The sequence below is a fragment of the Drosophila busckii genome, chromosome 3R (assembly GCF_011750605.1).
Source record: "Drosophila busckii strain San Diego stock center, stock number 13000-0081.31 chromosome 3R, ASM1175060v1, whole genome shotgun sequence".
NCBI lineage: Eukaryota > Metazoa > Arthropoda > Insecta > Diptera > Drosophilidae > Drosophila > Drosophila busckii.
Window position 1 is genome coordinate 9,296,322 of NC_046607.1, and position 14,653 is coordinate 9,310,974.

Consider the following 14,653-nt stretch of genomic DNA (forward strand, 5'->3'; position numbering starts at 1 on the left):
GTGAAAAATGCTGTTAAGCTAAAATAAAGAAATCAGTTAAATGTGAATGAAATTTGTGCGCGTGAAGCCGTTGTTAAAATGTTGCTGCAAGCGACGCCCTCATAAATAAATAAAATTCTACTTAACAAAAAGAAAATGTTCATGTATGTGTGTGTGTGTGTGCGTTTGTGTGTATGTAATTGTTCGACTGTGTATGGTACAGCATTTTTTTCTTTTTTTCTGCGCTTGTATAAAACTTTTAAACGAATTACTCAAGTCGCTGCGGAAATGCGTTTAGTGCCTTATAACTGAAATTTTATTTACAACTTGCCATGCAACAAGATGAATATTTAAATAGCTTTTATTTATTTATTTAACTAGTGTATAAGCACTTATATTTGTATTTGTAAGCGTAATTATAATTCGTTGTGGCATTGGTTTTCATAAATTTTCTTTTTTTCTTTTTATGATTTTCCAGCAAAACTTTGCAAAAGATTTACGTTTGCAATTTGTGGCAGCAAAGCTGAGAAAGGCCAAAAACGAGGGCAAGCAAACATCAAGTGCAACACGTTGCGCGAAAACTCACGAGAAAAAAAAAACAAAAAAGTACGACAACAACAATGAATTGTGCAATTTATTGTCAAGCTATTAATTTATGAAATAAGCGCGGAATTTTCTTTCACCTAAGCAAAACGCTTAAGCATTACGATGTGTGATAAATAAAAACTACAAAAAAAACACAAAACTTATATGAAATTTAAACTAATTTATAGCATATGCTTACATATAAGATTTAATTCAGCAATTTATGGAATTCAGAGGAAATTTATGTATCAAAGCTTCTCTAACAATTTATGGATTCGTCTTTTGATCTTCTGCAGCTTACCAAAAGATTTCTATTATGCAACAAGTCTAGCATACTATGTATATATATTTATTTATAATTTTTTTTATAATCATTTTCAATATTATTAAGTGGTATTGCCTGCAGCCGATATTAAGTGTTACTTGATATACATCTTGTAGCTTGTGCTTTGTGAGTTTCTCATCATTATTGCATCATATGTAAGTTAAGCAACTGAAACTAATTGCAATACTTTTGCCTTGACTTGCACATGAAGCTTTCAATTTACCTATGAGAACATACACGTAATTAAACCAACAAAAGTATGACTGTGAGTTTACCCGAGTCTGGAGTGGGGAGGCGTTGGTCGTTGCCATGTGAAGATGAGGGTACAAACGCAATTATATACATTCATCGTGTATCTATAACTTTAAAGTACTTTCGTACGTTGGTAACGGCAGAAGCTTTTGCCTTGTCACAGGCACAGTCAGAGTCACAGGCAGAGCATGCTTGGCCTGGTTCAATGCACCGCAAGGACGTGAGTAGGAAATTATTAAGTCACAATGGTCTCAAAACAGCAGCAGCAGCAGCCGCACTAGAGACATTTTGTGCAGATACAAATTTTATTTGACATGAAGGCTTTGGATGGAGCACTGCTGCAGATGCTTCTTCACCTGGTGCTAGACAGCAGAGATGCGACAGGAAATTCATCAATGTCGCCAGCGTCTGTTTCCACATCCGACGCATCCTCCCATGCGGCAGCATTTTTCCAGCCGAGCTTGAAATTGCCTACAAAGCAGCAGAAATAACCAACCAAGAGCGCGTGTAAATGAGTGCTCGGAGTAGAAAAAAAAAGTGGGCTTTGCTGCTTTAGTTATTTACGAACCAAAACGCACACAGAGACGGAAGCAAAGCTACTGAGATGCGACTGCTGCATTTGAAATTAAATTATTATTCTTTGCCACAGACAAGAGGAAATTATAAATTTTGTGGCTAGTGCTGCGTAATTTTTTGTCAGTTTGTCTTTCCCAAAATTCATGTGTATTTTGCGTTTATGACACTCAAAAAATATATTCCTTGTCTTTGTAGCTGTGGAGCGAAGCTACTTTGCAGTTGTCAGTGGCACTTGGTGAGCAGAGTAAAAATTAACAACTTGATCCTTTGTCAAATCAGTCAAGTGCACTCAAATGCGCAAAATCCACACAAAAAGTAGCGGACAAAGCGAGTGGAGCACCCCCCCAAGCAACCCCCCTAACCACCCACATTCGTTATGTGCGCTTATGTCGCTTGTTGTAAATTCATATTTGACATTTACCCTCCACGGGCCTAGCGAAGCAGATGTAAAATAAGCAAGAATTATAATGCATTAAGTAGATTATCTTTATGAAATTCTGTAGCCCAGTTGTTACAATAACTTTTAACTTACTTCAAATACTTACCCAGCACGAATACATGTGATATAACGGTACCGTTAAAATATAAAAAACATTTAATTTGTACACTTATGCATAAATTACTTTATTTATTGATTCTATTATATATTTATTTGCATTACTTAAATTGTATTTGCAGCTGCTCATTTTGCATTTAATTTACTCATGTTTAATTTTAATGCATTAAATTTATTGTTTTATGTCAAATTAACTTAATTGTTACAAATATGCTTTCGCTTTTGCATTTAATTTCCTTTCGTTAACATTAATCGCATTAAATTGCACATTTATATATTTTCTATATATATTGATGTATGTATGCATTTTGAATTATAATTACATGCAAGTAATGCACACACACACACACGCACACACTCACGCAATCATCCATATTGACAAAGCTCACAATATCGACTATAATTTACAGTATAATATATATATAAGAGAGTATTTTTGAATGCGCAGCTAGGAAACACGAATCACAATATGCATACATATATGTAGGTTTGTTTATATTTACTTGCACACCTACGTAGGCGTGTGCCTGAGTGTGTGTGTGTGTGTGTGCATACACTCATATATTCTATAGACTTAAGTTCCACTGTGGTGCTGGAGCAAATGTTTGCAAATTTGCATGCCATGTGTATAATTTGTTTTTCATTTGATTTGCTCGCATTATTGTTTTTTGTTTTTTTTTTGGCTCGCTTGCTTGTCCTACATATGCATATTTGATACGCTTCAATTGCTACCATAGTCCTCAATAAATGTATCGATGATGTAGCGCTTCACCTCATTGATCACGGTCCGTTTATTGCTGCACTGCAGCCGCTCCTGTTGCTCCGGCAGCACCAGCAACTGTTGCAGTTCACCCTGTGGGCATGAAATTATCGCAGTATTTAATATTTATTCAATTGGCAAACGAGGCGTATGCGTTATCAATGCCATGCAGTACATAACGCATACGCAGCGTTGCAGTTACATTTATCGCTTTAAATTGTTTGCACAATTTATAGTAACACATTCACAATTCGCTTGAACTCTGTAGCAGAGTGCTTTCATTATAGTAGTTAGAACAATTTAAAAAAAATTGGATTATGCAAATAAAAGTGAACATAGGAAATAACATTTAATGCATTTGCAAGTGCTTAAACATTGTTGTTCTTTTATTGAATCTGCTGCTAATAAATTGTATTGTTTTTATTTAGTGAAATGTGTTATTGCAAGCCAATTATTTCGAAATTCGTCCCCATACTCACATTAAAGCCTCGTCCAATTTCCACATCCGCATCCATGGGCAGCGTGAACAGTCGCTTCGATACGACAAAGCTGTTGGTCCATGAGCAGTCGACGTAAATCGATATGAAATCGCCATTTTGTACACTGCATCGAATATATAAACAACAATTTAAACAAGCAAACAGTGGCAACATGAGCACTTGGCGCAAATAATTAAAACACACACACACCCACACATATAGATGTGTGTACACACGTTACAGTGTCAGCGAGAAATATGCCAACAGCCTATGACAAATGGCGTTCACTTGAACTAAGTGTCAATTTGGCTGTAGGTTGTAAATATAGCCAGCCTAACGTTCTATGCATAGATAGACCAGACCAGACCAGCCACCCACACACATATAAACACACACACACACACTCAGAGAGAAAACATGGCCTTTCGATATTCACGTGAGTGTTTTCTATTTGTATGTGTGTCAAGTGCGTGAGTCAAGTGCTTGACAGTGTGTGCGTTTTATGCTAATAAATTGAAAATGCAAATAAAATGAAAGTGTCAACGACAACGTTGACGCTGGCCGTAAAGACCGCAAAAGCACACACACACACCCTCAGTCAGGCACACATACACTCCAAGCACGCACACTGATTGCCAATCAAGAACAACAATAGCAACAACAACAAATATTGTCTGTTTTGCTTACACACACATCAGTCTCACCTGATGGCCACTTGATGCCAACGATAATCATATAAATTGAATTTCACTGGCAACATTTCCGTTGTATTGTCGCGCTCCAGATAGAGGCGCAGTCCATCCGGGCACGCCTCCAAGTACAGATTGTGTGTAATATTGCGAATGGAGAAAATTGTTGATGTGTTTATGGTATCATTCTGCAAGGCGTATAAAAAGCATAAGCGATAACATTAAATGTATATTATCGATAACTCGATAGAGTTACCTTTGCGCGTAACGTAATCATCAACGTAAAGTTGAGCTTATTTCGCCAGCTGCGTATGTAGCCCATGTTCGAGGGCGTCGAGGATGAGGCAGCGCCATATAATCCCGACGTTGTCAAATCGCCATTATCGCCCGCCATCATCTCATCATCTGTGGCCAAAGGCTGCTCCTCTGCTGATGGCGGCAGCTTCTTGTAAAATTTCAGCAAATCGCTGATGTCGTCTGAAAAATGCAGAACAGCTTAAACAGTTTCATTTGCAGTTCGAGTGGGGAGTGGAGGCGCCCACGGCTTACCGCTGCACTCGAAGCTGTTGCAGTTGCGCTGCTCAATGTTGTAGCCCTCGCAGAGGAGTGTGGATAGTGCAACGCTTTTCGACGATTTGCGTTTTTTGTGCTGATTATTTGCACGTGCAGCGACTTGGTCATTACGTGCTGCTCCTGCAGTTACAAATGCAGGCACAAAGCTGACACCTGCGTCGGCCGCTTCATTATCGTTGCTTGTTAGTCCACTCGTTGCCTTGGACGTTGCTGTCTGTGTGTTTTTATGCTTTGTCAATGAGGTGGTGGCATCACCATCAGAATCAGCAGCAGCAGCAGCAGCTGGCTGCATCATCAGTGTATCCTTATGCACATACGCAGCGTCGGCATGGCCGAGCACTTCATTATTATCTGCATTGAATGCGGCCTCAGTTGAGTATGCCACTGCGCTGACATCATTATTTGCCTCGTCAGCTGTTGGCAGCTGCTCTTCGTGCGCCGCACCGTCCTCAACCGCCAAATCAACATCATCGTCCTCATCGCCATCGTCATCTTCGTCCAGATGGAGATTTATATTCATGTTTATGTCCACCATTGGATTGTCCAATAGACAGCGCCGGAAGCGCTGCTGCACACCTTTCCCGCAAGTGACGCTGCATAAAGTAAAATCACTCCAATCATCCCAGCCTGCAAGCAAAAATCAATGCTTTAAGTAACTTAACTTACAGATTAAGCTTTAAATTGAATTGATACACGATAAATTATATGAAAGCACTCAATTTGACTTAATCTCTGCACAATAAAAGTTAAATCAATAATGTGATTTTTTAAATTATTTAATATAAATGTTATTGTTAAATTGTTGCACTGTTGAAGTGGAAGTTGCTAAAGGGATTTCTAGAAAAACTTTTGAATAAAATGTAGATAGTCTGTTATTAATTATAGAATTCCAAAAAGTCGATACACAAAACTAAAACTTGTTATTTAATTGGAAATAATAATAGCACTGTTCAACATTAAAACTATTTTTGACGCCTGCAGTCGACAGTTTAAAGTTATGTTTAAATAATTATATTTCTTTGATATTCCATTCACCAATTTTTTTTTAAAATTGTTCTCTTAAATAAAGCATATGCCTGCAAATGTTTTGCTGTGCGTTTTATCACAGTTGTTGGCGTAATAAAAAATAAATAAAACATCATTGCACAGACTTAGATGTATGCTGCTGTCTATGCTGCTAGCACCTCTTGTCTCTCTGTATATCTCTTGACATAAAAGTCAAGTGTTACTTCTCTCGAGTGCTGGCGCCTGTGTGAAAGGACTCCTGGTGTCTGTGCTGTCAGCATAGTCAGATTAAAATCGGACACACACAAACCGCAACAACTTGAGAGAATGCTGTGTCATCGAAATATTTGCCACCTAACAGCTAAAAATATATGTATGCATATATTTGTATTCACACATAAACACATTTGAGAGTTTGCCTTGCACACAGATATGACAGTTTTGATTGGTTGTCAGCCATCAATCTTCATTAGGTAATAATCTTTTGCCTTACATGCAAAAAACAGGAAAGTTTTAATAAACTCGAAACAAAAATTGAATAAACCTTGGAGTAAACAGCTGCTAACTGCTAAGACAATAGATGCATGCGCCTTGAATTATGCATTGGTTATTGCATTTGAAACTTTGCCTATTGACATTGACAGACATATACAACTTAGCATTAATTAGACTGTAGTCTGCTGCTAGTTTATATATGTAGAATTGAATTTGACAGGCATATACAGCTTAGCATTACTTAGTCTGCTGCTAGTGGTTGCATGCCGCAGTTTTTGGCAACTTTGCTGAACAATGCAACTAACAAGCCAAATACGATTAACCAACGGAAGCGGTTTCAAGTTGCAGCAACAAGAACAATAACAATAACCATTATGTAGAGCCGTAAAGTGTGCTAATGAACTTACCCAAATGCTTCCAGATATGTTGCTCAAATTGCGGTGTCCAGCGATGCAGACCGTTGACGCTGATGTGCAGCACATCCTTGTCGAGTGCCACATCACTGCCTGCGCCAGTGCCACTGCCACCAACAGCGTCAGTCCCCAGCGGCAACAGTTGCTGGCTGACGTCGGTGGCAGGCAGCAATTTGCCAAAAGCAATTAGCTCCATGGGCAACGTTTTCAACATATAAGCATCAAAACAGCGCAGCGGTTGCAGCGTGGCGTTCAGTTGGCTGTGACAGATAAGAGCAACAGAAGCAAAGGTTACAAATTTTTCGCTAGGTCGGTACAGCAAATGATGTCCACTGGCAGAAAACGAAAATCTTATTCTATGCACTAATGGTCTACAGATATTTTGGCGTAAAGTCTAATTTTAGTGTTTTCAAAACTTAAAACTATATTTATATTTATATTTTGCACACTACAAATAATTATCTGATTGACTGCCAGCCTTAATATTGTTAAGCTTTGAAGCTGTGTTCTGTGACTTTTAATTTGAATTGTAAATATGGCAAATATAGTTGTATAAAATATACCTTCTTTATCGGTCTTATGGTATTTGGTATAGTTTTGTGTATCTGTTCAAGTGTTGCTAGTGTAATTTTACAGCAGAAATCTAAGAAAATAATCGTGGAATAGAATTTTTCTTCTGCTCGCAAATAATAATATAAATATAATAATGTTTAAGCTTACAAAATGCAAATTACGATTTAAAAAGGCATTTTTTCCATTTTTGCTGCATTTCAAAATAAATGTACATATTGCAGACTAATATTAGTTGTGTCATTTGGAATTGTTGGAAGCTAAGAACAATATATTATTACACAATAATAGAAATTATTTCGTTAGCTAGCACTGTCGTTCACGAGTTGTGAACTACACGAAAAATTTCATTATTTTGTCGTATGATTAGATTAGTTTATTTTTCAACAGTTTCTGTATTTTACACTGCTTTTGGAGGAATTTGCAGAGACATAGTTCGATTACAAAAAATTCTATAATAATTTTATTAGCATATCTGCCTATAAAGATTCTAGCGTTTAAATTGGATATTACTATATTATATGGTATTCTATTCTATATGCATCTTATTAGCACATATGATAAATTTCAGCTGTCTTGCTGTTTAACTAAGCAATAGGCTAAAAATTTTAGCTTTGGGTTTATAATTTAATTTTAATAACAAAATATAAAATTTAAATCGTGCTAGGGATTCTAAAATTTCTACAGATATACATTATTGCAGCTCTGTTTAAGTCGAAAAACCAATTTGACTCTAATGCCATAGAATTTTGTTCTGTGTATTTCTCACATTTTTTGCCAATTGCATGCGCTAATTGTCATAAAGAGTAAAATAGCGTAGCTTGTTAGCTTACTTACCCGTCATACTGATATGCAGACTCGGCGGAATTGCTGCCATCTCCGCCGTTAATGCCGTTGCCTGTGCTGCTATGACGAGACCCACTGCCAGATCCAGCACCGACTGTATCCAATGAGCCAGCGGCAGCGCTGCTATGGGTAATTTTAAGCAGCGAAGCACCTTTGTATATCGTTTCCGGTGTTAATGTTATTAAAATTGAGTTTGGCTGGCCTGCGGAACTGCTGACCTGTTCCGCCTCGGCTGCGGCTTCGGCATCAGTGAAAATATGCGCACCCAAGGCTTTGAGAATTACGGGACTGTTGCGTATTAGCTCGGCGATGCCTTTGTGTGCGCAACCTCGATGAGCGTCTGTGGCCGTTGGTGTGGGCGCTGATGTTGCCAGCAGCGGCAGCAACAGAAACAGCAGCAACAAGCCAGTGGCAGCTACGCTCAGTTGTCTAGCACTTGAAGTGGTCGTCATGGCTCTATCTCTATATATATACATGATTTATCTGGCGCAGGTTGGCATTGCAGTTGCGGTGGCTTCAATTTAGTTTGCACCGAAAAGTCACGTTCTGAGCTTTGATTCTTTTATGGCCAACAGTCGAGAGCTGAACGCACTTAGAGCGCGTTGACATTCATTCCCAGGCTGCATGCATAATCAACGTGAATGAAAAAGCGAGAAAGAGAGAGAGAGATAAGAGTGATAAGAGTTTTATGGCAAAGACGCGCATTTAAATAAATTGAATGATGCGCTGGGTTACGGTTCAATTTGATTTTATGTGAGCAGCGCATGCAGATAGCCCGACTTGAGTTTGCTGCATTTATTGCAATTTCTTTCTCAGCTCATTTCAATTCTTAATGCTTTCGCTATATAAATCAATTGCTGCGGCCAGCTTTACTAATTATTAGCTTGCATACTATTGACACAGCAGTTCTCATGGCACTAGAGCTGTGCCATTTAATATTTTAGTATGCAATTTATTGCAGCCATTAAAATTAAAGCGAACTGGCATGAGAGAGAGAGAGAGAGATGATAATAGTTGCCTTGGGGGCTTTTTTGCGCAGCCTTGGTATCAAAAAGCCACAGAAATAATTAAACGCAATCCTTTGGTGCAGTCCATTTAAGATATTTGCTTTGGCTCAGCGCACAGAGAAACCGCAATAAGGATAAGCAGAGTGTGTGAGTATGTATGTGTGTGCATGTTGACCATCAAAGTCCAATGCATGTTCGCATCCTGCTGCAGGAAATAAATATCTGTATTAAATATTTTTGCTATTTATGTGCTTGCTTTGCTGCTGCTCCTGCTGCTGCTGCTGCTGCTGCTGCTGTTGCTGTGAACAAAAGCCTTTCCCCTTTTTGAATTGTCCTGGCAAATAGAATTTTTACGCAGCTGCAGCTTTTGCAGATGCAACTGCTGCTGCCACTGCTGCTGCTGCTGCTTCGGGCTAGAACAATACGTGTAATAGCAAAGCAAAACATTTTACTGACTGCCCCTTGGCTGTGTGTCCGTATCCGAGTTCGAGTTCGTGTGTGCATCTGTGTGGGGCAAGATACGAGCAGGATGGAGGTTAAGGTGGGTTAACGTTGTTACGCCTGAAACTGAATTCGTTTCAAATGTGCATATCCTGCGCTGCAGGTGCATCCTTTTCACAAGCGCCAGAAGAAGTTATGGCAAAAATTGAGCCCTCAATTGTTTTATGGTATTTGCCCATTGCCATGGCTCCGGTTAAAAAAGAGGTAACGCTTCATGGAGCACCAACATGACATCATGCCACAATTTCCATTTCAGCAGTAGCAGCAGCGGCAGCGGCAGCATTCGTCAGGTCACTTTCAACTTTCAGCACTGCATCCGGAGGGCAGCAATCAGTGTAATTGTTATTGTTTTTATTTTTTTGCTTTTTACATTTTCATTGGCTTTTATGGGTAGTCCATTGTTACTGTTACTGTTGCTCTTGCTGCCGAGCACAAGTTTTGTAAATTGGCAAAGTTGTTGTTGGCTTGGGCAAATCTGTTTGAAACATTGAAATCTCTTCGCAAAAAGTAAAACTAAGCTTGCCGGAAGAAGCTGAGTTGTTAGAGACAAATGCACTTTGTTCATATTTCGTATTTGCACAGTAAAAAGTTGGCTTAAGCTTGCCTTCGCATTTGTTATTCTAATCTGATCCGTCTTTGAGAAAACTAATTGTGCCAAAGAGATTTGAGAACTTAAACGATTTGTTGTATGTATGGAAAAGCTGGTGAATATATTTTTACTTTTACGAGTCTCTAAGCATAAAATAAATATGAAATCAAGTCATGCTAATGGGGCCATGCTGAACTGGTGTTCGTTAAAGTCCAAAAAGATGACATTAGTTTAACAACAGTTCTTGAATTGAAATTAGCTAACTAACGCTTAAGTTGTAACATAATTGCCGATTACCCAATCTAGCATTTAGAATTAATTTACTAAAGCCCTAGATACTTTTCCATGCTTAGAGCGTAATAATGCAGAAAAGTTCGTATGGTGTTGCAAAAAATAAATAGGAGAATTTTTTAAGTATTTCTTGTTACAAAACTGATTTTGATGGTATTTCTTTACTAAAAAGAGTTTCTGGTTCAAAAGTTTTTACTACATCTTTGCGTTTTTCTCGAATTTTTATATCAATAGCATAATAATAATAAATTAAATCAATAAATTAACTCATTATTGTTCATACAAAAATGTCTAGCTTGACTACGCTTTGATTATGAGCTAAGTTTATTTTAGTTCTCTCTTGATAAGTTTTAAGCCCTTTAAAACACAATACGTGTTAAGGAGGTGTTGCAATGACGGCAAATCATTTTATAAAATATCTTTCAATAAACTCTGAACATGAATTCAATTGTCAGCATATTAAAATTGAAATTGTCAGCTATTTGACAAAGAGCTTTTTTTGTTGCTGCACGAGTTGTTACAATTTTGTTAAAATGTATTTACAAAATAGAAAGTTTGAGTATATATAGCATATATTGTGTGGCCTCAATCAATTTGATGTGAAAACTGTCGACAAGCCAACAAAGAAAAAATTGAATTTGTGATTTCAATAAAATGAAACCTTTAAAGTGAAACATAAAAACATCATTTGGAATAGATTAATAAAAGAGAATAACAAAACGCATCGTGATAAAAAAGGCCAGCGAATATTATGCTATAACAAATAAATTGCTGGCCAGTCTGCATGTATGTATGAGTGTGTGTGAGCTTTCGGCCATTTTGTTTGCGCTACTCTCTCGACATGATTGAATATCAAAAGCCAGTTGCCAAACGCAAATCTCTGGCCTGCTTCACAGTCACCCCCTTGGGTCGCCACAAGAGTATAACAATGCGTGCGAGTGCTACGGGGGGCATAGGAATTTTAACAAGTACGACGGCTCTCAAAGGAATCGTAAAACTGATAGCCTGATAGCTGCCCCGCGTGCATGCCTGGGACTGGGCCTGAGCTTGAGCCTGGGCATGGGCCTGGGCCTGGACACGTTTAAAACTTCGGCACGTTTGCGTTAAGTTCCACAAGTGTTCAAGTGTTGGGTGCAGGCATTCGGCCCAGAAAGGCAAATATTTTCTGCATAAGCCAACAACAGACGCACAACAAATTATGCCCTTAAATGCCGAGGCCAGGGGCCAAGGCTTTGTCCTTATGCCACACGCATACGCAATTATCCTTGGGGACAAATGTCGCTCTCTTATTTGCACGAATGATTCCAAATGTTTTGCAAAATTAATTTTATAGCCGCACCTCAGAAGCGACAACGTCCATCGCCGCGTATGCGCAATCTCTGCGAACATTATGTGAAAGATAGTTGTAGCCATAAAAAGTCCCATATGATTTGAGCATATGCTACACAGATTTGCAGCGGATCACGCAGATGGCAATAAATGTTAAGGACATTGCCTAGGCAACTGCCAAACAATCGAGTCCCTTGCAGCTTCTCATAAAAATGATGATTTTCACTCCCGCAATATGTAAATTACTTTGCAGCCAAACACATTGTTAGCTGTGTCTGTGCACTCTCGAGTTCTCGTTTGGCTTACAAACTTTATCAATGAACGCAAAAATTCCTGCATACAATTTTATACGCCTTTGGTTCTCTTTGTTCTTTTTATTTCTTCTTGCTGCTGCTGCTGCTGATGCTGTTCGAGCTGTTGCGCCACGCATTGTGGCTATATTAAATTCCAATTTTATTGATTTATATGCTCAGCGCTTTTATTCACTTAGACAGCATGAACAGCTTTACGCAACTGTCAGCGCATTACAATGATAATATAATCCAGCAAAGCTGCATATTTAAGCGATATCTGTTTTTTACGCAAAGTAATGGCAATTGATATAGTTTGTGGGTTTATTTACTCAACTAATCATATCAAAGAGCACGAAAAATGCAAAACCCTTGGCATTTTGCACTTGACATTGTTGACCAAGTTCTGACAATATTTACTAAAGCAAATGTTTCAAGAATTTATTGTCTCTGTCTCTGTCTCCTGTCAATTTAAGACACTTAACAGATTAAACAAAAACCGCAACCCAGCAGCATTTGTGGCGCTGTGTCGAAATATTTTAGCAGATTTAGGGAACTTACTTTAAGGCCACAATCAATTTAACTAAATTCTCTTAATAACCAAGCCAATGAATTCAATCTACCTTACTCCTCTGCAAAAGCATTATGCAAAGTCATTTGAGACGAAAGTAAATTTATTGGCCAAATAATAATATGAAATACAACAAGCAGAAGCGGCTGCCAGCCAGAAGGTTGTGTGCTCCATTAAACAAATGCGGTCTTTTGGCCTAACCCCCTCCCCCTCCCCACCCGAACCACTTGAATAGAATTTATGCGCACAATTAATTTTAAACTTCTAATCTCAGACAAAATCAACATGGTTAGCAGCAGAGGATTTATGCATTGTTGCCGAAGAGAGAAATACCCAATTACACTGCTTCCTCCATTCAGTTGAAATGGTGAATCTGCAATAACCTACAATATAATAATATAGTATATAGTATATAAATATATATATAATAAACTATATATATATATTTGTGTATAGCTTCTGTTTAAATACTTGTATTTTGTATGTATGGCCTTAACAATTAATTAATTGCCAAGCGGCTTATTTGCTAATTGGCTTTGGCCTTGCCAGCGCACTGATTAGTTGGCTCGCAGCATTAGACTCCATTGCGTGTACTTGTGCACTTTGCGCTCTTACTTGGGCGATGCTAAATCGCGCTACTTAGGGGACCTGCCACTACTCACCTGCGTGCCCCGCCTGTCCCCGCTTGTCACTGCTTAATGAGCACATCAAATGCCAACTTTATAGCAGTCGCTTGTCTGTTCGCTGATTGCCAGCTACTCAGTAGAGTGCTTACTGATTATAGCCACAGCTTTACGGCGCCATGGCAGTTTGGTAATTATAATGCCACTTAATGGCATAACATCCATTTGTTGTTTGCTCTAAATGCCAAAAGGCTTTTAAGTTTTGCAGCGCTTAAGTATCCTGTATATTAAGATATGTTGCGTATTTTTTCAAGCAACCTCCTCTTGTCCACAGATAACATGAAGTTTTCAATTGTAAATGCGTCTACGTTTCATGAATTTAACTTTTAAATAAGCGTGCTTTGTCCATTTGATATTCAACATTCCTCGAATCCTCAAACAATGTTCGAAAAGTTTCTTTTACTTAATTTGAGCGGAGGAATTTTTGTTTAATCTAATCTATAGTCTTTTTAAATTAAATTCACAATTATTTCATTGTATGTATTCCTTCACTCATTCATTCCTTTCATAATTATTTCACAGTAAAACTTGTGAAGATATTTACAAATCCCAATCATAAGTAACAAAGTCAACTAACTAAGTATGCTTTAAGTTGAAACAGACTTTCGTAACAAACGAAATTCCAAAACCATTTTCAACACAGAGTATTAAGGGTCCAACTAAACGTTTTCTTGACCCACGCTGTACTCCTTAAAATGTGGGTGCTCATAAATTATAAGCATTATCGTCAAGCGCATTTAACTTGCAAATTACCATAGATCAGAATGCCACAATAGCGTACGCTACACAGTAATGACACACACATACACATAAAAGATAAAATATCTTGAAATTTTTTTCTAACGTATCTGCATAAAAGCGCGCATTAAGCCCTGAGCATGTAGCTGACAAATAATTGTCCCTCTCTTGTGGCTTACTCTTTGCTATCTGTCTAGCTCTCGTAGTAAATGTTAACCTTTGCATCCCATAAACAATGCAATTTTTGTGATAATATGAAATTGCGAGACATGTGTGCTTTGCTTACAAAGAGACATGTATTATGCAAAACCATAAATCAATCTGTGAGCGCAAACAAAAAGTCAGACAGACATTCCATTATAATAAGTGCAAGTTGCTAAGTATATTTGTATCTTTTAACTCTAAGCTTACCTTTTATGTACTTTAACCGCAAGTAAATATGAATTATCCAACAGATTCACAACCTTAAAGTTATAGTTCGTACGCACAATGCACACAACTTTTGCTTATGCTAGCAAAAAGTTTATAATTCTTTTTGAGAAATTTATATG

The 14,653-nt window shown here is 38.0% G+C and overlaps 1 protein-coding gene across 1 annotated transcript; it reads right to left on the reverse strand.

Moving 5' to 3' along the window:
- Window positions 1-2,499: 2,499 nt before the first annotated feature.
- LOC108603264 lies at window positions 2,500-14,653 on the reverse strand. Its single transcript, XM_017991920.1, has 8 exons — window positions 14,514-14,653; window positions 8,095-8,723; window positions 6,682-6,947; window positions 4,751-5,401; window positions 4,458-4,678; window positions 4,217-4,389; window positions 3,513-3,636; window positions 2,500-3,126 (listed from the first exon to the last, which is right to left on the reverse strand). The coding sequence occupies exons 2-8, from the start codon at window positions 8,577-8,579 to the stop codon at window positions 2,995-2,997; spliced, it is 2,052 nt and encodes a 683-aa protein (XP_017847409.1). The 5' UTR covers window positions 8,580-8,723; window positions 14,514-14,653; the 3' UTR covers window positions 2,500-2,994.